We start from the raw sequence: 27,185 nt of genomic DNA on the forward strand, positions 1-27,185 counted from the left end.
CTCCAACTCTCAGAAGTCAGGAGACCCACAGGAAACTTGCATTATTGCACCCGCTGCCACAAACGCGGGGCAGCGCACTGGCGGCCCAGGTGGCTCCCATGGAACGCACCCCCTGCCTGACCGGCCACCCCAGCAGCCTTTGGTGCCCGGGGGTCCTCACGGCACCTGCGGCCTCCCGAGTGAGTCCGCGCGCCCGCCTCTTCCGCGCACAGGGGATCGGGGTCGCCGGGCGCCCCTGGGTCGGGGGTCCAGGCGGCTCCGGGGGCGGGTGGCGGTGGCGGCGGCGCCCGGAGGCCGCACTGCTGGCGGCCGCGGCGGCGCTGCTCCCCCTGCTCGGTGCAGCTGGCGCCCGGCGCTTGCGCACTGGGCCCCGGGCGCGCGGCGGCGGCAGGCTTTGTGTGTGTGTGTGTGTGTGTGTGTGTGTGAGTGTGTGAGTGTCTGTGCGAGTGAGTGAGCGGGCGGGCGCGAGTGTGGCCGCCGCGGAGCGCGAGCAGGACCCGGCGGGCGCGCTCCCCACAGCCTCTCTCTCCCCGCCAGAACCATGTCGGGCAGGTCGGTTCGAGCCGAGACCAGGAGCCGGGCCAAAGATGATATCAAGAGGGTCATGGCGGCTATCGAGAAAGTGCGCAAATGGTAAGCCGAGGCGCCTGCTCGTTCGTTCGCTCGCTGCTCGGCGCCGCGGCCACCGGGAACCCCACACCCGGTACCGAAAGCCGTGGGGCGCAGCGCTCCGGGCCGCCCGCGGGCCCAGAGTTGAGGAGGGCGGGCGGTGCGCGAGCCGGGTCACCTGCGCCAGGCGGGGGCCGCGGCCGCTGCCCAGGTGCGCTCGCGCCTGTCGCCCACCTGGCGCGGCGGCGGTGGCAGCAGCAGCCTTAGAGGCAGCGGGCGCCCCGGGGCCGGGCGCCTTGGACCAGCGGGCAGCCCCCGCCGCGGCGCTCGGCTCCCGGGAGGGGGGCTCGGGGCCGGCCCCAGAAGCCATTTCGTTTTGTGCAAGTCACATGAAAGCGGCTTCCCGCGCGCCGGGGCCGCGATGCCGGCGGCGGCGGCGGCGGCGGTGACGGTGGCGGGGCAGAGCGTGAGCTCCATTGTGCAGACACCGAACGGGCCGCCGCCGTCGTCTCCTCCCCGTGCGCCCCGGGGCGGCGCAGCGCCGGCCCCCGCGCCCCGGCCCGCGCCAGCCTCCCGCCCTCCCTGCCCTCCCGGCTCGCTCGCTCGCTCGCTCGCGCACCCGCCAGCCGCTCCCCGCCTCCCAGGCCCGGCGCCCTCGAGTCTGCGGAGTTTGCAGAGCGCGAGCCGTTTAAATTTAGCGCTTTGGGCTGCCTGGAGCGAGGAGCGAGGGTTCTTGGCGAGGAAGAAAGATGGGGGGTGCGAGCGCCGGGAGGCAGCGGCGCGGGCGGGCACGGGGCGCAAGGGCACCCACATCCCACCCGCTCTGCGCGGCGTCCTTGCCGAGGCGGGGTGCGGGGTGAACCGAGATTTGGGGTTAGGAGCCGGTCCTGGGCCGTGTCTGCCGTTTCCCCCAAGCCGGAGCCTCTGTTTGTTTTGTGAAGAGAGCCGTTGTTTTTGTTCTCTGTGCTGGGGGGGGGGGGGAACGGGACGACTGCGAGATTCGGGGTGGGCCATGCATGTTTTTCACGCTCAAATTGGATCGTGGCCTTGTTATCATTAGTAGGATGGGACATTTTCATGGCTTCATCGGGGTCTGACTCGGAAGCGACCCCAGGGCCTGGCCCGAGGCGCAAGCAGATCGCCAGGCTGGGTCGGACTTGTTGAAAACTCCCCGCTCCCGGATTACAACTTTATTATGTTTTTCCCACGGCTTCACCAGGGTTCGGGGAGAGAGAGGAGCAGCCGCGACAGTGTCACAGCGCCCGCGGGATCGCCCAGATCCTTTATTTAAAGCCTAGAGACTGGCCAGGCTCCCCACTGCAGGCTCTTGTTTCTATGGGAAGGGGGGGGCGGTGCCATTTCTTGAGTAACACCTCTGTCTCTAAAAACCACTGGGGGCCAGTCTCCAGGCTGGCGGTGTCACAAGTTAGCTGTCCTTTCTGAGTCAAACCCAACAAAAAAGGCTAGGGGAAAATCAATAAAGTCCACGTGCTCCGGGGCCTCCTATGGAAAGGGCTGTCTGCGGATGGCCGGATGCCCGGCCGTGGGCTGGGTTTGGCTCCAATGGGACAAAGAATTTTCACAACCGTGAGAAGGGTAGGCTTTCCAAAGTTGAGATCCAAGTCGTGGGTGCTGCGGGAGCTCCCCTGCCTCACAGGGCGCCCAGTGCCCAACTGGAGCCATTTAAAAATGGCAGAAACAGCTGCAGGCCAAAACACACACAGGAAAACAACCCACAACCCCCTCTCCTGTGGGACTCCCAGTGGGAGGGCTGGAGTTGTCCTCCTCCCTGCCTCAGCCCCTGTGTAAAGAAAGAAGTGGTGTGTCAGGGCCTGAGTCCCTTCTGTCTGCCTGGAGGATAGAAAGAGCCAAGCAAGCTGCCTTTCTCTGCTCTTGGAGGCGTGGCGGGGCCTACTGCCCCAGGTTCCCAGCCGGGCCCTGGCTCCTGCACCCTGTGACAGCTGCGCCCAAGGCTGCCAGCTGCTCTGCAGGGAGGGCAGATGGGGCTTTCCACTCTGCAGACCCAGAACAGCCAGCCTGGGGCTGCCATCCTGGCCAGCCGCTTCAGGCCAGGCCTGGGTTTGGGGTGGGACTGTGTCTGGCTTCTTCCCTGTATTTTGGGAAGCAGCACCTAAAGACTTCAGGCCTTGAGATCTCTTGGTTGGTCTTCCACTTTACTTCCTTGCTGTGTGTGACCTTGGGCAAAACGTGGAACTCACTTCTCTAACTCTGGCAGCAAGGGCCTCTTTACCCCCTTCCCCACCTAATCCTGTTTAGGATTGGTAATGTCATGTCTTCAAAGCTCACAGGAGTACATGGAAACATGCCCTTCCTATAAAGTGGACTTTGCAGAAATTTGGCTTTCTTTTGTTTGTTTGGTTTTGGGGTTTTGCTTTGTTTTTGCTCCTTTAAAGCAAAAGGCAAGGTCCTATTGCCTGGTTTCTCCAGCCCCTGAGAACTGAACCTGGCCTGGCTGTGCCTTTGGACTGGGTCTGCTGGTCAGTCAGCCCTGAAGGCTTTGGGGTTGTTTATTAACTGTGGTTACCAACCATGCATTTCATCACTGGCTGGGGCTTGGGGTTGCCAGACTGAGCAAATAAAAATACAGAACACCCAGTTAAATTTGAATTTCAGATAAACAACAAAGTAATTTTTAAAAATAAATGTTTCTGCCAGGCAGCTGTTGGCTCATGCCTATAATCCTAGCTACTCAGAAGGCAGAGATCAGGAGGATCAAGTTTGAAGCCAGCCCAGGCAAATAGTTTGGGAGACCCTATATCAAAAAAAAAAGAAGTTTCTGTTGGAGTGGCTCAAGTGTTAGAATGCCTGCCTAGCAAACATAAGGCCCTGAGTTCAACCCCCCAATACTACCAGGAAAAAGAGTTTCTGCTGAGGGTAGAATACATGGTTTGATCCCCAGCACAAAAAAAAAAAAAAAGAAGTTTCTTAGTATAAGTATATCCCATGCAATCAATATTTGGGACATACTTATACCAAAAAAGTGCTATTGAATTTATCTGAAATTCAGATGTAACTAGGCATCCTGTATTTGATCCAGAAGACAGCTGAGGTGTCTGGCATACTCATCTATCTACAAGCCTGGGATGGTGTTTCTTCTCAGCCTCAGTAACCCTGCCAGCCCTACCTTGACCCCTGGCCCCACAGAAAAAGCCAGCAGTTAGCTGTAGCTTCCCTGTCTGTAGCTGCCAGCTGTTTTTCCTCTCCTTTGTGTCTGATGTCCCAGCAAGGCTGACTGGTAGAGTGTGAGATGGCCAGAAGATGGCTGAAGGGAAACAAAATGGTGGGTCCCTATTTGGGAAATTGGGCCTAGTGTAGATGGAGGAGTCATTAGGGAGAAGTCAAACGCTTGAGCAGCACAGTGAGTACAAGCCCCAGACCCCCTCACTGACTTGCTGTGAAGACAGAGGCCTGCTTCCCAGGGACTTCCCACCGTTCCTGGGAGAGGTGGAGATCTGAGTCTGGGACTTCACCTGGCTCCCCTAGGGGTTTGACAGAGGTCTCTTCCTGCCAGACACATGCAGGTGAAGTGGACCTGAGCCTGGTTAGGATGAGGCCAGCCTTAAAGGTGTCAGGGACTAGCTCTGTAGGAATACAAAATGAGGGGCAGAGAGCTCTTTCTGGATTTACAGGGTCCCCTTGTACAGTGGGTGATCCCCATGTGGTCACCTTGGCTATAGCTCTCCTGGACCAAGAAAGAACATTGCAAATTGGCCTTGACCTGGAGAATCTGGGAGGGGTATTGCTGTTTATATAGGAGCCAGTGCTGGGGAGGAATGTTGGAGGATATATTTCTGCATCATCCCAGGAATCCAAGTCTGATGGGAAGAGAGAGATGCTGAAGCCAAGTTGGCTACCAGGAGACCATGGAGGCAGGAGGGCTGAGGGTGTGCTTAGGGCAGTTTCAATCTAGGTTGGGTACAGCCTGTGGTCACATGAATCCCTGCCCCAGTGCCTACAGGTGGCTGGAGAAGGGGTCTCTAAGGGAGCCCCAGTGTGGCATCTGGAGTAAACTGTCACTCCTTGGAGCATGTGGGCCCAGATTGTGTTTTTGAGAGTAGCCAGAAATCTGTCTTTTTATGTGGAGTCTCTTTTTTTTAAGTTTGGCAATTGATTCAGATTTTTAAAAGTATTACGCAGGCCAAACAAAACACGCCTGTTGGCTGCTTGTCACCCTAGCTGTAGGGTAATGGGAACAATCTAGTACCCTCATGGGGGAGGGACAGTGTTCTGTGTTGAAGGGCTTGGGGGGCAGTGTGGGAAATCTCAGCTGCTCCCCCAAGCCTGTGCACCCTGTTTGACATCTGTGAAATCCCAGGAGCTCCCTCAGTGACTTACATCTTGATTTACATCCCAGCTCCTCCCTCTCCCTGGGAGGCCACTGGCCAGGTCAGTTCCAAGTCAGAGGTCAGTTCCAAGGTCAGGTTCTTAAAGCCCTTGCCTCTGTCCTGAAGTTCCCTCAATGTCTGATGCAGGAATGCAGCTGAAGAATGTTTCCTGTCTCTGAGATGACTCAGGGTTGCCAGCTGGGGCAGTGCATGGTCCACAGTGCCTGAAGCCCCCTGGAGGATGGGAACTTGAGACATTCATCATGGCTGTGTCAGCCTGCAAAGCCCAGAAATCTGGCTTGCTTTCTGCCCTGAATGGTGTCCTGCTGTTGCAAGCCAATCAAGATACATTTTTTTAAACATTATCAAACTTTGAATGTGTTGATTTCCTGGGTCCAGGCTGCAAAAACTAGTTGAGAGCTTGTGAGTACTGAGTGGTTTTGGCTATTTGCGTGGGATTCCAGCAATCTTTGTTTCTTTGTCCAGCTTCTATTACCTGGGTACTCCTTGGAACAAATTCTTAGTTTTCATGGACAACAGAATAGCAAAAGGTGGACTCAGGTCAATGCCTGCATCCAACTTTGCCACTTTCTGTGTGTCCATGGACCTCCCTTTCCCCATCTATAAGATGGAGTGGCTGTAGTCCCTCCCTTGGCCTGTTGGGAATCTCTGAGAGGCCTATAAATGGAGTGTTTGGAAGGGAGCTTGCACGCAGTACACAGTGACTGTTATTATTGTGGCTCTGTTTGTCACTGAGGTTGTGCTGGGAATGTCCCATCCCTTCAGGCACCTTCTGATTTTTCAGAATGGGAGATGGTGAAAGATTGGGGCTGTGGCTTGTGAATTCTGTCTTGGGGGAGGGGAAGTAAAGGGACTTGGCCACGCAGATACCTACCTGCTGTGATACCATTCTTTCCTGACTAATTCGGTGTGGGGGATGGCTTTATGTCTATTCCCATAGATGTTTTCTAGCTACAGATGTATCTGTCAAGTGGGGAAGGTAACACTTGTTGCCACGCGCAATTATGTAAAGAGTAGAGCATGTAGGTCTAGAGCTTAGCACATGGATGACACTACAATTGTCTCTAATATGGTAGTAAAAACTGGGTCCTTGCTTCCGCTGGCAGGAACATGTGGCACCAGAGTGGGCAATTTGGGGATGGAGGGTGTGGCTTTGGTTAGCTGGTTTTGAATGTGCTCGGGCCCAAGAAGCCTCTGTGGTGACGGAGATGGGAATGCTGTGCTGTGTCACAGTACCATGTGAGGGCATGCACCCACAGAGGGGAATACCCAAAGTTAAATTTGGGTGAAGAGTTCACAAAAGGTGTCAGGAAGTTCACAGACAGATGTCCTCATGCCCCTCATATTTCTGGGTTCCATCGGGTCTGTAGTCACTGAAATTGCCTAGGGCACCTTGGTGGCTTTGCTACCTGTGCCAGGTATGCGTCTGACCCCAGCATCCCACTGTAGGTCCTTGACTCAGCCAGACTCCTCACTGAAGTGTCAGCAGATCATTGGTGACCTCCTACCACTCTGAGAGCCAGAGCCCAGGCTGTTGCGGTTTGGACCTCAGCTCTGCCTCTGGGGGTTCCCCCGGAGCCCTGACCTCCTCGAGTGCATGGCCTCGGAGCGTTTGGGGCAGGAAATGACATAGTCTGACAGAAGTTTGGTGGCCGCAACAATAATCTAGAAATAGTGATGTCTTGGAGCAGCATGGTGGGAATAGAGAGCACAGTAATTTTAATGAAACCAGTCCCATCTTTTCCTTTTTTTTTTTTTTTGTGGTACTGGGGTTTGAACTCAGGGCCTCACACTTGCAGCCAGGAGCCTGGACTCTGTCCTCCAGGTGTTCAGAATGCATTCTGAGCTTCTTGTGCCAGCCCCTGGTGACCCTCCTTGTGGTCCAGGCCTCTGCTGTCTGGCTCCTCCAGGTTGTTCCAAAGGGCAGTTGCCAGGAGAGCTTGGGATCATCACTCATGTTCTCTGCCCTTGCATCCCCTTCCAGGGCAGCATGAGGCTTGGATTGGCTAAGTGACTTGCCCAGGGTTCCCCAGCTAGTGAGGAACCCAAGGTTTTGTGCAATTAGAGCTTGTTCTCTTAGCCACTGAACTAAGTAGCCACCATGTTGCAGCTATGACCTGTGCTCCCCACACAGGGATGAGCAAGGTCCAGTTCCTGAAGCCCCCTTGTTTCTGCAGGGAGAAGAAGTGGGTGACTGTCGGTGACACATCCCTACGAATCTACAAGTGGGTTCCTGTGACGGAGCCAAAGGTTGATGATGTGAGTATGGGGAGCTGTTCCCCTGGGGTGGGACCTCCCACTGAGGGGAAAGACCGTCTACTATCACTTGCCATCATGGGACCCTGAGGCCAGTGGTAGCTGGGAGGCACGAGGTCTGTCTGACTCCAAGGTGCACACGCTCTCTGCTCTTAGAGAGGCTTCTAATTAGGTTAGGGCTGTTGGTGGCAGGTGGCCCCAGGAGTTAGAGAGAGCCTGGTTCAGGGATGCCTGGGGCACTGAGAGTGGCATTGGGAGGATTGGAGGGGGCATGCTGCTGACTGCGACCACTAGAGGGAGCTGGGAAGGCTGTGCTGGATCCTGGGGAAGGACTCCTGCAGGCAGCTGCCCCACATCACAGACAGGGTTTTGAAGCTTCTCAGCTCCCTCCAAAGACCCCAGGTCAACTACTCTTGTTTCTGGTCAAAATCTAGACTGGCTCCACCTAAATGTCTTGCACAGGCTGTTCCCCTTTCTCGGGCTGCCTTCCCTCTTTGACCATACACAGTTCTTTCATCTAGGAAGGTGTCTTTGACCAACTCCTGCTACTCCAGCCACTACTGGGAGTGAGGTGGCCATGATTGACAAGTTTCACTAAAGGGGAACCTTGGGGGTGCAGCTTTCTCAATAAAGACAGGCACTAAGCCTTGATCCCCCATCTTCACTTATCTGCCCCAGCAGTCTTCGGGCTCCAGACACCATTAGTGCTGGGGCAAAAACTTAGGCATTTGTCATCTCTTCTGGTTCTGGCCTGGATGTCTGGATCTACCAGGGCTCCTCCCCACAAAGGGACCAAGACTTGTTCCCTCTGCCAGTCTTCGGAAAAAGAACAGGGCAGCCTGGCTCCTCGAAGGCAGCTCCTGGCTCCAGCCCACGCCTGGGTCTTGCTCATCATTAGCTGGTGTGGAAATACCAGTTACATTTGAGGTGATGTGGTCCCTGCTCTCAAGGAATTTCTAATCTCGTTGGGGGAAGATAATTATAGAATATCGTGAAACAGACATCAGGGACGTGCCAAATGGAATATGACGAAGGAGAAAATGTAATAAACGGGCCATCGGAAGGACGGGACAGCTGCGGGCTGAGCCAAGTGGCCCTGGTTAAGCTTCAAGGCTGGGCAGGTCACCTCACCATGCAGGGTCTCTGCTCCCCTTTTGTGCAGTAGAGCAATGATAAGGAGTTCATGGGTTTTCTGTACCCTGCAAGTGCACCCAGAGAATTCTTAGCACAGTGCTCCAAAATTGCTAATTCCCATCATGTCTGAGGCACATTTCACCCACCCCTCTTTCCCTCGAAGGCCATGGTCTCCCAGCCTGATGAGCATCCTGATAAAATGCAGTTCCTGAGCCCTGTCCCAGACAGCTGATTGAGAATCTGTGGTGGTTGGGGCCAGGACTCTGCATTGTGAAGGGACAGCTTTTTTATTGTTTTAGAAAGTACTTAATTACTATATGGTAACACTGTTCTTTTTATTTTAGAATGCTTAAATTTTTCATTCTTTTAAATAGGTAAGACGTATTTCAAAATTGAAATGTTACTTTCAAAGCAGTCTTTTTAGGCAGGTGTGGTAGTGCACATCTATAATCTCAGCAACTGGGAGGCTGAGGTGGAAAATTCATTCAAATTCAAAGCCAGTCTGGGCTATATAGTGAGGCCCTGCCTCAAAATATTAAAAACAAAACAAAAGTCAGGTGCTGGTGCCTCATGCCTGTAATCCTAGCTACTTGGGTGACTGAGAAGGGGAGAACTGAAGTTCGAGGCCAGTCCAAGCAAGCAGTTCTGGAGATCCCGTCTCCAACACAACTGAAGCGAAATGGGCATGGCTCAAGCAATAGAGCACCTGCTTTGCAAGTGTGAAGCTCTGAGTTCAAACCCCAGTCCCACCAAAAAAGAAAACATTTGGTTAGTTGATTCACATACCAGAGACGGAGCCCTGGGCCTCATTCTGCTAGGCAAGTGCTCAACTGCTAAGATACACCCTGAATGCAAATCCACTCTTTAAAAGTGTACAATTTAGTGTTAGTAGTGTTAGTGTACACATAGCTGTGCAGCCACCCCACTATAAGAGCAGAACATTTTCATCATCCCAAAAGAAAACTCATACATGTTAGCAGTCACCCTCCCATTCCCTGTAATCACCATTCTGCATTCTGTCTCTGTGCATCTGTGTGTTGTTTAAATGTTACTTTTTGTTGTTGTTTTTGGTGGTACTGGGGCTGCTTGCTAGGCCACCGGCTCTCCAACTTGAGCTGTCCCTAGCCCTAAATGTTTTACCTTGTTTCTGCCTTCTGTCCCTACACACATCCCACACCCCAGTTCTCTTTCTTGGAGGGCAACCAGTGTTCCAGTTTGTGTGCCTCCTTCCAGAGAGGCCTGTGCAAGAGAGGCACGAGCATACATGAAAACACATGTGTTTCTTCTCCTTTTCCCCCATTAGTGGTGGCCACATGTTCTATGCCTTTCTTTTTATACATCTTGAAGATACCGAAATGTTCTAATGTAAATATTTTTACGGATTATTCTATATTAGTATGTGAAAAGAGCTCCTTAGTCTCTGAAACTGTTATACTACATTGAATAGTTGTACTATAATTTATTTAAGGAATCCCTTGCCAATGAGCATAGTTTGGTAGCTTCTAATGTGGTTCTCTTCCTATGATGAAAATGGGGGCTGGTGGTGTGGCCCAGTGGCAGAGCACTCGTTAGCACGTATGAGGCCCTGGGTTTGAGCCCAGCTCTGAAAATAAAAACAGTACCCAAAAAGTATCCCTTACATTCCCCCCTCTCTCTGTCCAGGATTTTTCTCCTTCTTAACCCTTTGAGAAAGGCATCCCCATGGGCCCAAAAATGCTGGAAATAAGTGACTTTTTGTCTTTTCCAGGCTCACCTGGTATCACATTGCACCTGCTCTGGCTGGCAGTGACCGTGGCCTCTTCCCCAGCTACTCTCCCTAGAGGAGGACGCAATTCCTGTCATCCAGGGTGTTTGCATGCCCACTGATGACAGCCCCACAGACAGGTGGAATTATTTCCCATGGCATTTCAGCTGGGCCAGCCCCAGACATCTCCCCTCTGTGGGGCTCTTTATTCCAACTTGGGCAGGGTTCAGAGCTCAGCCTTTAGTGGAACATGTTCCAATGCAGTTTGAAGAAAACCCCACCGTGGCTCAGGACCTCTGAGTTGATTTGATGGAATAAAATATTCATACCAGTCCCCAGGGTCATTCGTGCATGTGCACACACACACACACAATTCAGTGATTTTGTTTCTGCTCCATTTTCCCCTCCAGAAAAACAAGAATAAGAAGAAAGGCAAAGATGAGAAGTGTGGCTCAGAGGTGACCACTCCAGAGAATAGCTCCTCCCCAGGGATGATGGACATGCACGGTAAGCTGCCCTGAGGCTTCCAGCCTTTGCTGCCAGCTGCTTGGGCCTTGGAAAGCACTCAGTTGTGTTTTTGTTTCTCCAGCAGGTTTGTTCACATTCCAGGCAAGGGGTAGGAGGGCTGGGCAAGACTGGGAGGCCTCTATGCCAAGGAGAAGGCTCTGTGGAGGAGAGGAAGTTTCTTTCCACATTACATCAAGCCAAAAAACATAAAATAAACCAGAGACATAAAAATAAGACCCTCACCTCACCCAAGGGCAAAACTTCAACCCTGTGTGCCTAGGAAGCTTTTTGAAGGTATATGTTTCTTTTTCCCATCTTGGTCTGGCTTACCATACCAATGACTATATTTTCCTTTCCCATTTTTCTGTGCTACTGGGAACCTCCAAACTAGATTTCTTTTTCTGTTTTGGCAGCACTAGGGTTTGAACTCAGGGCTTCACACTTGCTAGGCTGGCACTTGTACCATTTGAGCCCCTCTGCCAGCCCTCCAACCTGGATTTCTGACTTAATGTTAATCACTGCAGGGGCCTCAGCACTTCCCTTTCATGACAACCTAACTTCCTTTGCTGTCTCACTTCAGAACTTGTAACCGTGTCCCATCTATGAAGTCTAGGCTGGAGGCATGATTTTACAGTCTCTTCTCGTATTCAGCATGCTGGTGTTTCTCTTTTCATATGGCATTATGAAGCATCCACAAACTGTACACACCCATGTCAACTAGCCCAGGTCAAAACACAGAATGTTCCCAGCCAGGCCCAGCAGGCTTTGTCATGTCCCCTCCTGATTCCCACCCTTAAAACAAAAGCCACCATGGCTGGGCGTTATTGGCTTACTCATGCCTGTAGTTACTATGAAGGCAGAAATCAGGAGGACATTGGTTTGAAACCAGCCTAAGCAAATAGTTTTTGAGACCCTATCTTGAAAATATCTAACACAAATGAGGGCTGGTGGAGTGGCTCAAGTGGCAGAATGCCTGCCTAGCAAGCATAAGGCCTTGAGTTCAAACCCCAGTATCACCAAAAAAAAAAAGAAAGAAAGAAAGAAAGCTACCATAGACATTCACATCTGAAGTTTTTACAAAATTGAGTTAGCTTCTATATTAATCAGCTTTCTGTTACTGTAACGAAATATTGCAGATAATGCACTTAAAAAGAGGAAAGGTCAGGCAGGTGCCAGTGGCTCACACTTGTAATCCTATGTACCTGGGAGGCTGAGATCAGGAAGAGTGTGGTTTGAGGCCAACCCAAGCAAATAGTGAGACCCTATCTCCAAAACGACCAGAGCAAAATGGACTGGAGGTGTGGCTCACGTGGTAGAATATCTGCTTTGCAAGTGTGAAGCCCTGAGTTTAAACCCTAGTCTGCTGAAAAAAAAAAAAAAAGGAGGGGGGCGGTTATTTTGAGAGATTTTAGTCCAGTCAGTTGTCCCATTGTTTTGGGGTCTATGGCGAGGCAACACATCATGGCAGGAGATCCATGGTGGAAGAAGCTGGCTTGCATATGGCCTAGGTGTAAAAAAAAGGAAGAGAGGCTAGGTATGGATATGGCTCTAGGTTTAATGCTCAGCACTGAGAAAAAGAAGGAAGAAGAAAGGGCTGGGGACTGGGGTCCCACTATCCAAACTGACCTCAAACTCATTATCCTCTTTTTTTGGTGGTGCTGGGGTTTGAACTCAGGCCTTCATGCTTGCTAAGCAGGTGCTCTACTGCTTGAGCCCATGACCCTTCTAACTCAGCCTCCACAGCGCTGGGATTGCAGACATGCCACCATGCCCAGCTTCTTCCATCTCTTTATCCTGATCCTAACTCTCTGCATTTATATATATTTTTTTTAATTATATTTTTTACATATATATTTTTTAAGGGGGAGATGGGTGGTAAGATAGGGTCTTGATATGTGGCCTAGGCTGGCCTCAAACTCAAAATCTTCCTGCCTAATCCTTCTCATCCCAAGTGCTGGGATTACAGGCGTGGCCACCACACCCTGTTTTGTGCCTTTGACTACCACAAACCTTTTGTACAGGTGGTATTGGATAAATAGGAAAATCAAAAAGGAACATTGGTTTATCAAAGTGTCTAATGCTTCCAGATCCTGGTCTGCCTTGTTCAGGAGAAGGAAAGCCGGCAAACACCCTCCTTTTCCCAGATTGACCTGTCTTGATGGCCTACTGACCTGGCTTCAGAATACAGTGAGGTTTTGCTAGGAAGCCCCCAACTGTCTGCACCTTCATTTTCAGGATTCACTTTCTTTTCAGAAACAGACCCTTGAGCTAGGATGTAGTATTGCCCAGTTGCCTCTCTCGGATTAAGGTCATCTGGGCTTATGATTGAGGCTGGACCACAGAATGATAGAGGAGGGCATTGTCTGGCAGAAGTCAAAGCCTGACGGTCCCAGCACTTCTCCAGACTGTGGTCTGGTAATTTAACCTCTAGCCTGTTTTGCTTAACTCCATGGGATGTACACGGCACCGCCTACTTCATAAAGTCATTGTAAGCTCACACTATAATCGCAGCTACTCCAGAGGCAGGATTGGGAGGACTGAGATTCTAGTCCAGCCTGGACAAATGGTTCCTAAGACCCTGTCTTGAAAATACCCAACCCAAAATAGGCAGAATGGCTCAAGTGGTAGAGTGCCTGCCTAACAAGTGTGGGGCCCTGAGTTCAAACCCCAATACCACCCCCCAAAAAAAAAAGAAAGAGAGAAAAAATAAAAAATAAACCCCAGACCCATCAAAAAAAAAAAAATGAAGAGGCTGGGGAATATAATTCAGTGGCAGAGCACCTGTCTAGCATTTACAAAGCCCTGGGTTTGATTCCCAGCACCAAAAAATGAATGAATGAATGAATGAACGAACTGGAATTTACTGGGTGTTGTGGCAAACGCCTATAATCTCAGCACTCAGTAGGCCAAGGCAAGAGGCTTGTGAGTTCAAGGTCAGCTAGACTACATAGTGAGTTCCAGTCTCAAAAAAACAAAACAGCCAAGCATGGTGGCTCATGCATGTTATCTCAGCTAAAGTCGTAGAGCGCCTGCCTAGCAAGAGTGAGGGCCTGAGTTCAAACCCCAGTACAAACAACAAAAAAACAGAGATAACTGTCAACAGTCTTGCTCAGTGCCTGGCATGTAGTAGATATCCAGAACTGTTGGGGTGTCTCTGTACCCTCTTTCTCACTTGGGTATCTGCAGTTTAAAATAATTCTCCAAGGGCTGGCAGAGAGGCTCAAGTGGTAGAGCGCCTGCCTAGCAAGCGTGAGGCCCTGCGTTCAAACCCCAGCACCACTGGAAAACAATAAAATAAATAAAATGATTTTCTGTGTCTATGTAAAGAGTGCAGGACAATAGGAGGTGTGCCCTCCCCTCTTGCTCCACCACTAGCCCAACCATGAAGGCCACTGCCCAGTTATCTCTGTTCCCTTTTTTCTTTTTATCATGAGAAGTTTCATGGTGGAGAACAGTAGAAAAACAGTATGAGGAGCCCCACAGATCCCCACTTCCTTTTCATGAACACCAGGCCATATTTGCTGCATCTGTGTTGTTAATGTGTTTTTTAATTGACATGTAATTTACATAAAAAAAAATACACAGCTCTTGAGTGTGAAGGTCAGGGAGCCCTGACAGTTGTCTGCAGCCTGTGCTGAAGCATTTTAAAGTACATTTCCTGAATCATGTTAGAGACTGTACCTACTGAGTTCAGTGTGCGTTGCCAACGAGTGACATTTCCTATCCCCGCTGTGCCAGTATCACTTCTAACAAAATTAACAATAATTCCTTAATAGCTTTTAAAATCCAGACCATATGCAAATTCCCCAATTATTCCAAAATGTGTTACAGTTGGCACATTCCAAACGAGATCCAAATAATTTCCATGTATCATATTTAGTACTTAGGTCTCTTAAGTTTCTTTAATCTGTGATAATCTTTCCTGCTTCTCCCTCCTTTTTTTTTTTTTTTTTTTTTGCGTGCTATTTTATTTTATTTTATTTTTGCTGTGCTGCAAATAGAATCCAAGGTCTCGTGTATGCTAGTAGGCAAATGCTGTACCACTGAGCTGCATCTCCAGTCCTTTTCTTCTTTTTGGTGGTACTGGAGCTTAAACTCAGGGCCTTTACCTTGAGCCACTACACCAGCCCTTTTTTGTGATGGGTTTTCTCAAGATAGGGTCTCACAAACTATCTGCTCAGGGCAGGGTTTGAACCATGATCCTCCTGATCTCTGCCTCCTGAGTAGCTAAGATTACAGACATCAGCCACCAGCACCCATCCCCAACCCTTTTTTTCTAATGGTACCTGATGACATTGGTCTACTTTCTTGTGGAATTTCCTGCCTCTTGTTGCTACCTTGTCCCTGCCTCCCTTTTATTTTGCATAAACGAGAAGTTGGTCTAGAAATTCATGAGGTTGAATGGAACATTCTGGCAATACTGGATCATGCTATGTACTTCATATTGCCTTATGGCCAGCACAAAATGTCTGGTTTTCTCTACCCACAATTAGGCCTCAGGTGCTCTCCAGAGATTTTAAACATGTCAGGCCACCGCCTATATGTGGCCTCCAAACAATGCTCTCCTTCCAATGAACCATTCAGAGGAAGGTTGGGCCCACTCCCAGAATCCTTTGCCTCACAGAACATGTGGCATAGCCCTGGATGGTCAGGAGGAGGAAGTACCCAGATCCTTCCTGGAGGAACATCCTGTGAGGCTGTGGGCTCTGAGCCTCACCCCCCTCCTGCCTCCAGCAGCTGCAGGATGTCATCCTGTGCTCTCTTCTCCCACACAGACGATAACAGCAACCAGAGCTCTATAGCAGATGCCTCTCCCATCAAACAGGAGAACAGCAGCAACTCCAGTCCTGCTCCTGAGCCCAACACAGCTGTGCCCAGCGATGGTACTGAAGCCAAGATGGACGAAGTGCAGGCTGATGGAAAGGAGCACCCTGGGACTGAAGGTATGTGCCCACTAGGGCTGGGATGTGAGGGGCTGTCCTCCAGCAAGCCTGCAGTCAGTCAGAGAACAGATAGTTAAAGGAGACCCTGCCTTGTGCCAGCCCCAGATGGTGACAGTAGAAGAAAGGTAAGGCCTAGAGCATATATTTTCATTGTGACATTAAAAAATAAGACAGTACAGGACCTGAAGTGATAGAGTGCCTGTTTTGCAAGCATGTAGCTCTGAGTTCAAACCTCAGTCACACCAAAAAAAAAGAAAAGAGAAAGAAAGAAAACCAAGACAATCTAGGGGACAGGCATGGTGGCACACACCTGTAATTCTAACTACTCAGGAGGCAGAGAAAGAAAGATAGCAGTGTGAGACCAACCCAGGCAAGACCTTGACCCCATCTACAAAATCAAGCTAAAGCAAAAAGGACTGGGGACATGGCTCAAGTGAGCTCCTACATAGCAAGCACAGGGTCTGAGTTCAAACCCCACTAACTCCAAAAAGGGGGAAAAAAAAAATCTAGTATTTGGAAAATACTAGAATTATAAAACAGAAAAAAAGTTGGACGCCAGTGGCTCACACCTGTAATCCTAGCTACAGGGGAGATGGACCTCAGGAGGATCATGGTTCAAGACCAGCCCAGGTCAAAAAAAGTGAGACCCTATCTCAAAAATGCCCAACAAAAGGGCTGGGGGTATGGCACAAGGGGTAGAGTAACTGCCTAGCAAGTTTGAGGCCCTGAGTTCAAACCCCAGTACCACAAAAAAATAAGTAAATAACAATAATGATAATAATGAAATAAGTAGAAAAAGGGAATGGGGAGTCTAGCTGAATGGGCTTGTGTGTGATTTTACAGAGGATGACCAGGAAAGGCCACCCTCTAAAATCATGTGAGATACAGTATGGAGCAGACGAGGCTCAGAGTAGGCACGTGAGCAAGCCACTGAGCCAGCTGAGAGAGCATTGCAGGTAGAGGAACGGACAGTGCAAAACCCATAAGGCAGGAGCAGGTTTGCATGGCTAGAGAAGAGTGAGTGAGGGTCTGGAAAAGTCAGATAGGGTCAGAGAGGAGCGGGGAGCTCATAAGGCCTCAGCACGTAGCTGGGTTTTTATGGTGAGTAATGCCACTGGGGGACATCGCCTAAAGAACTGAGAGCAGCACCACAGATGTAGCTCATCTGGTAGAGCTCCCGCCTGGCAAGTATGAAGCCCTGAGTTCATCCTCAAATATCACCACCACCACCACCAAAAGAATTTAGAGCAAATGATCTGAGGCCAGGTGAAAGTTGGAACCCCGTGGAAAGACTGCCGCAGTCGTCTGTGTAGGAGTGGAAGGGCTTTGATTGTGGAGGGAGAATGTGAGTGTGCATATGGCTCTTTGGTTTTTTTTTTTGAATATTGGGGTTTGAACTCAGGACCTACACCTTGAGCCCTTGTTTGTGATGTTTTTTTTTTTAAAAAAAAAAACAGTCTTGCAGACTGTTGGCTCAGGTCGGCTTTGAACTGTGATCCTCCTGATCTCTGCTTCCTGAGTAGCTAGGATTAAAGGCGTGAGCCAGTGGCGCCCAGCTAAATTTGGCAATTGTTACTTCAGTGGGGTTCTTCCAAATTCTTCTTCTTTTTTCTGTCTATACATTTTTTTTCTTGGGTCCATTTGAAAATAAGTTGTAAGCCAGGCACCAGTGATTCACACCTGTAATCCTAGCTACTCGAGAGGCTGAGATTGGGAGGATTTCAATTCTAGGGCAACCCAGGCAAAAAAGTTTGCCAAATCCCATCTCAATGGAAAAAGAAAGCTGGCATGGTGTCATGCACCTGTCATCCCAGTGGAAAGTGTGAAATAGGAAGATACTGCACTGGGCCAGTCTGGGCAAAAAGTGAGACCAAAATAACCAGAGCAAAAAGAGCTAGAGGCCTGGCTTAAGTGGTAGAGGCCTGCCTAGCAAGTGCAAGGCCCTGAGTTTGAAACCCAGTATCACCAAAGGGGAATAAAATAGTTGTAGACCTCAGGACATTTCATCCCTAAACACTTTAGTAGGCCTCTCTTTTATAGTTTACTTTAGTTTTGTATGTATGTTTGGTTTTTTTTGAGACAAGCTGCCACTATGTAACCCATGCTGATCTGGAACTTGTGATCCTCCTGAGAACTGGGATTACAGGCATGTACCACCATACCCAGGGGTGTGGTGGTCTTTTTTAAAGACAGCTATTGTACCATTATTGCACCTCAGAAAATTTTGTTAGACTTTGACTGTGACAAATATAAGCAATTTAAATCAAGGGATGATTTATTTTGGCTCATGGTTTCATGGTTTCAAAGTTTTCAGTTCAGAGTCAGCTGGATCCATTGCTTTGAGCCAGAGGTAAGGCAGGGTATCATGGCTGCAGGAGTGTATGGCAGAGGCTGCCAGGAAGCAGAGAGAGACAGGAAAGGACTGGGGACAAGATACCCTTCAAAAGCAGCCCCCAGTGACCTACTTTCTCCAGCTAGGCCCCACCTCCTAAAGTTTCCACCACCTCCTCAAACTAGTGCCACCAGCTGGGCCCAAGTCTTCAACACATGAACCTGTGGACACTTCCTGTTCAAACCACAACAAAAAGGAGCAAGCATTCTGATAGTGTAAAGTGAAGGTGTATTTTAAAGATTCAGGTGAGAAGGTGAGAGTGTGTGTTGGCAGGGGTGTGTGGGTGACTCCAGGCATGTGTAGAGGGTGATAGAAGAGGAGCAGGTGTGGGTAGGGTTTGGGGCACCACAGGGACCCCTGAGTTGGAGGGCTCCCTGGGTCTTGTTGTGTGCACCTCAGGGAGATCCGGCATGGCTCTAGAGAAAGACCATCCTCTGGCACAGGTTCATCCTGTCTAACTCCCAGGCTTTGGTCACAGCTGCACCCTGCTGCCTACTCTACAAGAACAGGGCTCAGGCTAGATCCAGCATGTGGTCTTACATGTGACCATGGAGCCCAGGGGTATTTGTCTTTTAATTTGAATGTAATATCAAAATTTAAAAATTGAGTAATTTTACTTAAGATGCATTTCTAGCTTCTCTGGAAAAATCAGAAGATCTGGTGGTTTTGGCCCAGTTCTCCGGTACAATAGCAACCAGCTAGAGCAGAGAAGTAGCCACCCTACAGGGATGGTGAGAAGGCTTGCATTCTCCAGTTACTACACTCCCCATCACTCCCTACGGCCTGTCCCACGCCAAGACCAGAGGACAGTTGTGTACATTATCCATGACCAGTTTTTCTCATCCTAGACTCCGAGAAATTAAGATGTTTCTTGAACCCATTTCTCTATCCAAAGTGGAAAAGGAAAAGGTTGTGTTTTATAAAGAAAATTGAGGAGATAAATATTTCTTTGAAAAAAGAGTATTTCTTTACAAAACTTATCTGTGTCTTAACTCATCCATGGCATTGCCTAGCCCCTAAAAGAACATTTGGGTTCATGTTCCCTGCTGTGATGAGACACTGTAAGAAGAGGGAGCTTGGGGCCTCCAGGAAGGCTTCCTGGAAGTGGTGCCAACTGTCCTGGGCTTGAAGGATGAGTAAATATTAAAAGGGGGCAGGAGCTAAGTGCTGGTGGCTCACACTTATAATACTAGGTACATGCAAGGCTGAGATCTGGAAGATTGAGATTGGAGCCAGCCCAGGCAAATAGTTTGAGAGACCTTGTCTCCAAAATAACCAGAGCAAAATGGACTGGAGGTGTTGCTCAAGTGATAGAACTCCTGCTTTGAAGGTGTAAAGCCCTGAGTTCAAACCTCCATCCCACGAAAAAAAAAGACACTTTTAGGAGTAGGGGCATGGCTGAGTGGCACAGTGCTTTCCTAGCATGGACACAGGGTGCCATCCCCAGCACTGCAAAAACAAACACAGAAGCACTTTCACATAGCGATCACAATGCATCACTCAGCTTGTTCTGTGTTAGGTCAAGAGGTTTGTTTCATTCTCTTTACCAACTACTGGCCCTGCAGTTTCTGGATGCCCCATAATTTATTTAAACAGTCCCTGCATTTATGGCATTTAGGTTGTTCTCTTTCTTTTTAAACATGTGGTCCTGCAGGGATGTGTGCAGACACATATCTCTGTACCTTTGCTCAGGTTCAAGGGGGTCTGATCGGGAGCCAGGCCTGGCAGAGGAACTGTTTAGTCACAGTTAAAATGTGGGTGGGGCTCGGGAAGAAAAAAAAAAGATAGGACTGAAATGTGTGTAGTTGCTGCTGTCGAATGGCTTTCGGCTAGAGCAGGTGTTCTCAGCCTCAGCCTTGTTGACACTGGGACCGAATAATTCTTTGGGGGGCTGTGAGGAGTATCCGCATAAAGGATGCTCTCCACCCACTGGATGCCAGTAGCTCCCTCCTCTCTCAGTTGTGACACCAAAAATGTTTCCAGACATTACCCAATGTCCCCAACAGGGAATCAGGGAATTGCCCCTAGTTGAGTGTCCTAATGGTTTTGCAAAGCCTTTTGCTATGTATGGTATGTGAGCATTACCTCTCACCCTTCTTTATGGTCCCCACAGTCATAGACCACCCACCAAGCTTCCCAGCACCTTCCTGGTCAGGTGACTTTGCAGGTGAAAGGTGGAGGGGCTGAGACAGAGTTCATGACTGACATTTACTGGCTAAGTGACCTTGGGCAGGCAACATCACCTCCTGTGCACCTTCCTGTTTCCTTGTTTCTAAAATGGGACAAATACAAGTCACCTCCGTTGTGGGTCGTGTCAAGGAGTGAAACAGCAGGAAGGTCTACAGAGTGCTCAGTTGAGTCTGGCTCAGAGGACTGGCTTGTGGAGCCCTGCAGGCTTCCTGTCTGCCCTCTGAGGTACTGGGGTGCAGGGGCATGTGTGGGCACATTCACAGCCATGTCCTGCTTCATTTCTGTCTTGGTTAAGTCTTAGCCAAAGTCTTGTTTTTCCCATGTTTGAGGTCTGCATCTCCTTTGCCCTGAAGGCCAGCTGAGACTTAGCTGCAGGAGCTGTGTTTGGGAGCAGTGCTCCTGTACCTCCCCCATTTTCACCTGTTGCCCCCACACACCCCATCCCACCCGGTCTGCACCTACCTGCCCGAGCACCAGTGGCAGAGGCACAAGGACAAGGGCAGGTCAGCTACTAGCTGTTGACCTTACTCTGAACTTGTTTACTGCTGAGTGAGTTCACAGAATGACATAATGTCCGAGCTCCCTGGACTAAATTTAGGTCCCAGGAAAATAATTTCCCCTGGGTGAGTTCCAGCACCAGCACACTCAAAACTAGGCTGCTGCATGGCCCTTGAACACGCTGTGAGCTCCATAGTCAGCTCCCCACCCCCACACCCATGCTCCCTGCCACTCTTTGGAGGCCTCTGGACTCTGCTGAGCAGAGAGGGGCAGCACGAATCTCCAGGTGACCAGCCTGTTAAGATTTCTAAGCCTAAAAACCCGAGCGCCTGTGACTCACACCTGTAAGTGAAGCAGAGATCAGGAGGATCACGGTTTGAAGCCAGCCCAGTTAAAATAGTTCACGAAACCCTATCTCAAAAAAATCCATCACATACAAAAAGAGGGGCTAGTGGAGTGGCTCAAGGTATAGGCCTGGGGTTCAAACCCCAGTACCACACACACACACACACACACACACACACACACAAAAGATTTCTAAGCCTAGCTGGGCACCAGTGGCTCCTGCTAGTAATCCTAGTTACTGTGCCTAGGTGAGACCCTATCTGAAAAATAACCTAAAGCGCAAAGGGCTGGGGGGGAGGGGAGCGTGGCTCGAGCAGTAGAGCACCTGCCTTGCAACACAAGGCCCTGAGTTCAAACCCTAGTACTGCCAAAAAGAAAGAATCTGTTGAGCCCCTGTTTTCAGTTCATGGGGGTGGATACCTAGGAGTGAAGATGCTGGGTCTTATGCTAGCTAAGTTTTTGAGGAACTGCCATCAACATGAATTTTAGAGGTAAAACCAAAAAATATCCCAAAAAGTTCAGGTTTATACAGTTTGGTATCTTTTCATGTCATTTCATTATATCCTCATAGCCATTCAACAGTGTGGCTATTGTCAACCTTATTTTTACAGAGGGGTTGGGGACTGAGAGCACCTGGTCCTCAACAGGCCAGTAGCAGAATATACAGGCCAGAGGCAGTATTGAAACCCAGATGTGTCTCCAAACACTGTGTACCCCCCCACCCTACCCACCCACCATCCCAGGCGGAACCCAGCCGGGATGAGGGTCGACCTGACCTGTTCCTGTGATGATAAAAAAGCTCAGCTCAGAGCTCAGCACAGCAACCCTGGCAGCCGTCAGGGCTCTTGGCATAGCGCTCAGTTTGGGTAGTAACAGTAGTGACTGACAGCAACTCTTCGTCTCTGCTCAGCCTTCCTGGAGAAAGGACCTTGTTGCTCCTGCTACAGGCTCTGTGCTCCTGCCCTCAGGCCATGGCCAGCCACTGTCTAGGAAGGGAGAGAAGAAGGGAGGGAAGACTGGTTGCTTAGGCATTCTTTAGTGTTTAGGTTGTTTAGGCCTTGCGTGCAGCATGTCAAACCCAGATGTTATTTTGTTGTCCCTTCCCAGGGCTGGTGGAGTGGCTGAAGTGGTAAGAGCGCCTGCCTAGCAAGCAGCAAGTGTGAAATCCTGAGTTCAAACCCCAGTACTAAAAAAAAAAAAAAAAAAAAAAAAAAAAAGAGGTAGTAACCCAGATAGCATGAATTTATTTTTTTGGTGGCACTGGGGTTTGAACTCAGGGCCTTGTGCTTGCTAGGCAGGCTCTCTTCCATGTGAACCACTCCACCAGCCCAATAACACGAATTATTAGCTAAGTAATTGTGCAACAGAGTGCTGTGCAGCTATCTTGTACACTCTTGTGTTCAGAGAATTTGTAAAGATGTAAAACCCCCCTGTGTGATCTCTGTTTGGAGAAATATGAAAATAGGGAAACAACCTAGAAAGATGGAAATAAATCTTTTGAAATGTTGGTGGAGTGGTATCTCTAAGGAGTGTGAGATAACAATTGATTTTAACTTTTTTTTTCTGTGTTTTCTTTTCCTGCCATGATTAATCATTGCTCTCTGACAATCAGAGAAGCACCATATTATTAAGAGAAATGTTTCTGTTTTGTTTTGTTTTGTTTTTGCAGTGGGGTTTGAACTCAGGGTCTACACCTTGAGCCACTCCACCGGCTCTTTTTTGTGATGGGTTTTTTCAAGATAGGGTCTTGCAAACTGTTTGCCTAGGCTGGCTTCAAACCACAATCCTCCTGATCTCTGCCTCTTGAGTGGCTAGGACTACAGGTGTAAGCCACCAGCACCATGCTTTAAAGAAATGTTTACAAAGAGTCAGCTCCCTCTGTACAGAAACCAGAAGCCTCTTTGGCCTTGGCCCGGCTGCAGAGAAAAGAGCAGATGGCTGTGACTGCTAGGGCATGTTATTTCCAGCAGAGGGCAACAGGCACTCGAAGCATGGTAAAGTGAGCTTCTTTTGGGCAAGTAGACAGTGGGTACACGGGAGGACTGAAGACCTACAGACCAACTTGCAACAGGCTTTGTGGCCTGGCTGCTTACACCTGCCTCACTAACAAATGAGAAACTTTCCAGGCCCCTTAAATATCTAGCCCTAAAAGTTGAAAGCCACAAAACTACCTAGCTCCACATATTTTTAGTACTGGGCCATCTGTCACCACATCTCCTGCATCTGACAACAGCTTCTGTTGTCTTGCTTTTCCCTCAGATACTTCTGACGAGCAGAACTCACAGTCATCAATGGAAAACTCGCTGAACAGCTCAGAGAAAGCAGAACGGCAGCCATCTGCAGAGTCGGGGCTTGTGGCAGAGACATCTACAATCTCTCAGGTACCTGCAGCCAGGCCTCAGCAGCTGGACCAGAGCAGCCAGGAGCCTGGGGGTGTCATCAGGGATCTATTAGAAGGTGTCTCTTATTTTTGTTTTCTCATTGGACAATTGGAACTGTCATTCGTCCATCAAGCAGGTTCAGTGACCATTCGTCCTATTCTGCCCCAGGCACCAGGGCCAGGGTGGTAAGGGAAACATGTGGGCCCTGTCCTCAAGGAGCCTCTCAGGTAGAGGAGGTGAGGTCCTTTATCCCAGCCTTAGCTAGATGGTGGCATCCACAAAACCATCACCTTTTCTTGTGACTCCAAGTCCAAGTGTCAAAATCTGGTCTGGATTCTTTGGTGCAAAAATGGACCCAGTGGTAAAGGGCAAACATCCCAGAGTCTGGTCTAGGTTCAAATCCTGCTCTGTTACTTAGTAGCCGGGAAGTTACCTTTGCTGAGCCTCAGTCTGCCCTGACCAAACAGGGAACAGCCTGTCTTTGGGCTACAGCAAGGATTAGATGAAAGAATGTGGATAAAACACCAAGCCTGAGCCCAATGCAGAAGAAACGTGTCATTCGCCAAGGCCACTGTTACAGTTTGTCACTATAAACACTTTAGACTCATCTTAAGAGGAACACGGAGTTGGGTACCAGTGCCTCACACTTGTAATTCTAGCTACTCATGAGGCAGAGATCAAGACGATCGCTCTTTGAGACTAGTCTGGGCAAATAGTTCACAGGACCCTGTCGTGAAAATACCCAACATAGAAATGGCTGGTGGAGTGGCTCAAGTGATACAGCATCTGCCTAGCAAGCATGAGGCCCTGAGTTCAAACCCCAGTACCAGAAAAGACAGAGCAGCCTTAGCACTTGGACAGGTAAACCTGAAACTTGTGCACAAGTAATTACTAGATGGGAAGACTGGCCACAGGGAAACCTGGTTTATGCTGGGTGGAGTGTGGGGGCAAGGAACAGTGTAGATGAAGTTCAAGGTGATGCTGTGCTTGGCTGGGCTCTGTCCCTTCCTTCCTTCCTGGGCCAACCCTTGGCTTCTACTCTGGCCTGAACCACTCTCCCAGATCATTAACCTGTATCTCTTTTCCTTTTTCTTTTCAGGATTTGGAAGGAGTGCCACCCTCTAAGAAGATGAAGCTGGAGGCCTCTCAACAGAACTCCGAAGAGATGTAGACACTGAGTTGAAACCTCTGGTCCATGTTTCATGGCAGGTACATCAGCAGGCTTAATTCTAGAACAACATTGCCCAAGCGATTCTCTTGGGTGCGAACAGAACTACTAACATTTCAAGTTTACCAAGTGCAAATCCAAGAAAACCTAGAACGGCGTAACTTCTCAGACACTGAAGAACTCTGCTGTGAAGCAAAAACACTCGAACCTTGAAGTGACTGTCCTTGGGGAGGCGGGTTGACAGCTCAGGAGTGTCTGCACACTGTCTCGGAAGCCAAGATTACGTTTGTGTTGCTGCTGTATCCCCCCACTTCTCTATTTAACGAAATAAGCTAACTGAGGGTGGTACCAGGAATTCACTTTTTGTCGGGGCTTTTTACTGTTCAACCAATTCCTTCCGCTTTCTTTTTTTGTGCCTTGTGCCCTTGAGGTGACCTCTGGCATGTTTCCTGGTTTTGCATCTCTCTGCAAAGTGCCCTCTTGGTTTGGTTGGGGCGACAGCTGCCACCTTACTCACCTCTCTCCTCCCTGCCCCAGGACTGTAGGGCAGAGCCACAGGAGAACAGGTGCCCCTCAGCTGGCCTGGTTTCAGGGGGCCGGTGCTTGGGCACACCCTGAGGCCTGGACGGAGTGGGCACCAGCCTCCAGGGCCCCAGGAGTTGCAGGTGTCAGGGCCCAGTCCCCAAGGGCTGGCCTCCTCTGTCCAGGCCATGCTCTCACCTCCTAGGGCCATGGGACTGGGGGTCTGCAGCCCACAGTGGCCCAGGTGGACATGCAAAGCCCTTTGATTCTCTGGCACTTCCACCCTGTGACCCCTCCCGTCACCACCACCTCATCACTGCTTTCTCCCAGACCTCTGAAGACAAAATGGCTTCTCTGGCTGACTGCAAGTTTGCCTCTTAAGACAATACAGGGCCAGGGAGGCTAGGAGCAGGTGGCAGGAATAGCTGGCGCTGAACTTTCTCATGGGACGTTGCATGGATTTCAAATCCATGGAAACCTGCTGCCCTCTGGCTCCGCCTCCCCAAGCCCAGGCAAGAGTGTCCTCCGTGGAAACCCACTTACTCCTGGGTCATGTTCTGACTCTCAGAGCCAACAGGTGGATGGAATCTCATTTCCAGTACGACATCTGTCTCCGTCGGGGAGTGGGCCTTGATGGTTGGGCCTTAAAAGGCCAGAAACAAGGCACCAAGGAATTGGAAAGATTTGCACACCCTCCAGAAAGGAGCGACCGAGTCTCCCCTTCCCCCATCCCGCCTGCACCTGTGCCAGGACAGCTTCCTCTCACTCAGTGGAGATGCCCCCTTGGACGAACTGCCTGACTGTTGAGTTCTGAGGCCTGGTTTGCTCTTAATTAATATACAGACTCCTCAGACCTTAAACCTTTTCCTAAGCTTTCTTTACTGCACTGGAGTTCTGACTCCCTTTGAGTTGTGTGTTACTGGGTGGGGAGGGAGGGTCTGTGGGTTTTGTTTTTTGTTTGTTTTTGTTTTTTGCTAATCGGTGCATATTCAGGTACCACCTTTGATGTGTGGCTCTCTGTCCCGACCACCATGGGAAGTGTCTGCCAGGTTCCATTTTCTGAAGAGTTTCTGAGGGTGAAGCTCCTATATATATATTTTTTAAGGAACTTATCTATTTCCTGCACTTCAAGAAGAATTGAAATGTTCCTGAATTTCAAATACCTCATACAAAATGTCTCCTGAAATAAGGGAAAAAAAAAAAAAAAAAAAAAAACTTTGAAAATCTTAATGTTGAAGTTAACAATGCCAGAAAGGTTTCTGTCTTAAAAAAAAAAAAAAAAAAAATCCTTGTACTTATCAATTTTGCCCCTCAGGCGGTCAGTTCCATGGAGAACTATGTTCTGCGTCTTGACAGGGAAGCATCTAGATTCGTGACCTCTCAACATATTTCAAGGTCAAGGCAGCGTTACCTCCAGATCCTATAGAGTTAGGGCAACGTTTTTCTTATGGTGAAACTCCATTTTGGTGAAAGATGAGTTTGGATATTTATTTCTTTTTTTGGGAAACGAGAGGTTACAACATAGACAGCTGAAGGAGAACCCAACACACGTATCCATGGAGACAACATGGCTGGGGTCACCTGCGCCTCTTCTGTCCACCACAGCCTCTCTGGACAGGCAAGGGGAGCTGGCGCAGTTAAGGATGAAGATGGCGACATCTACAGCACCAAGGCTGTCATTAGTTTTTCTCTGAAGTGCCTGAAGGTAGGAATGGGCCGGCAGTGGGGACCAGCTGGGCCCCTCTACGGCCACGCCAGGCAAAGCGCCAGCAGCCCTGCATTCCACGCTGGCCAGGAAGGCCTTCCTCCGTGCGGAATGGTCAGACTGCAAAATCCAATGTGCTTCCTTCCCTGCTGCGGCCCACTCCCCAGGGCCGCTGCTCCCCAACCCCTGCACCCCTCGCCCCCTGTCCCCACTACAGAATCTAAGACCTTTCAGCCGGCCAAGCCAGGGGCAGGGGATCCTAAGTGAATGCCTTCCGCGGACATCAGGCCCCGTGGCCTAAAGGGCTCCCAGGGCAAACTTACTTCCCCCAAAACTTAAAGATGGGGAAACTGCGGCTACACATTCCACAAAGTGCTGGCACTTACACCCACAACCCAGGCTGTTGACCGATTCTTATAGGGTG

General features: G+C 49.8%; 1 protein-coding gene across 1 annotated transcript; it reads left to right on the forward strand.

Moving 5' to 3' along the window:
* Window positions 1-49: 49 nt before the first annotated feature.
* Bcl7a (BAF chromatin remodeling complex subunit BCL7A) lies at window positions 50-26,976 on the forward strand. Its single transcript, XM_020161075.2, has 7 exons — window positions 50-179; window positions 538-633; window positions 7,154-7,235; window positions 10,521-10,617; window positions 15,393-15,560; window positions 23,245-23,366; window positions 24,466-26,976. The coding sequence occupies exons 2-7, from the start codon at window positions 542-544 to the stop codon at window positions 24,535-24,537; spliced, it is 633 nt and encodes a 210-aa protein (XP_020016664.1). The 5' UTR covers window positions 50-179; window positions 538-541; the 3' UTR covers window positions 24,538-26,976.
* Window positions 26,977-27,185: the final 209 nt, after the last annotated feature.

The sequence above is a fragment of the Castor canadensis genome, chromosome 18 (assembly GCF_047511655.1).
Source record: "Castor canadensis chromosome 18, mCasCan1.hap1v2, whole genome shotgun sequence".
Taxonomy (NCBI): Eukaryota; Metazoa; Chordata; class Mammalia; order Rodentia; family Castoridae; genus Castor; species Castor canadensis.

Excerpts from the sequence above, each read along its gene's own strand:
- Bcl7a (XM_020161075.2), top strand. The coding sequence starts at position 542 with ATGTCGGGCAGGTCGGTTCGAGCCGAGACCAGGAGCCGGGCCAAAGAT. Across the intron at positions 634-7,153 it reads ATCGAGAAAGTGCGCAAATG|GGAGAAGAAGTGGGTGACTG; the intron begins GTAAGCCGAGGC and ends TTGTTTCTGCAG. Across the intron at positions 10,618-15,392 it reads AGGGATGATGGACATGCACG|ACGATAACAGCAACCAGAGC; the intron begins GTAAGCTGCCCT and ends TCTCCCACACAG.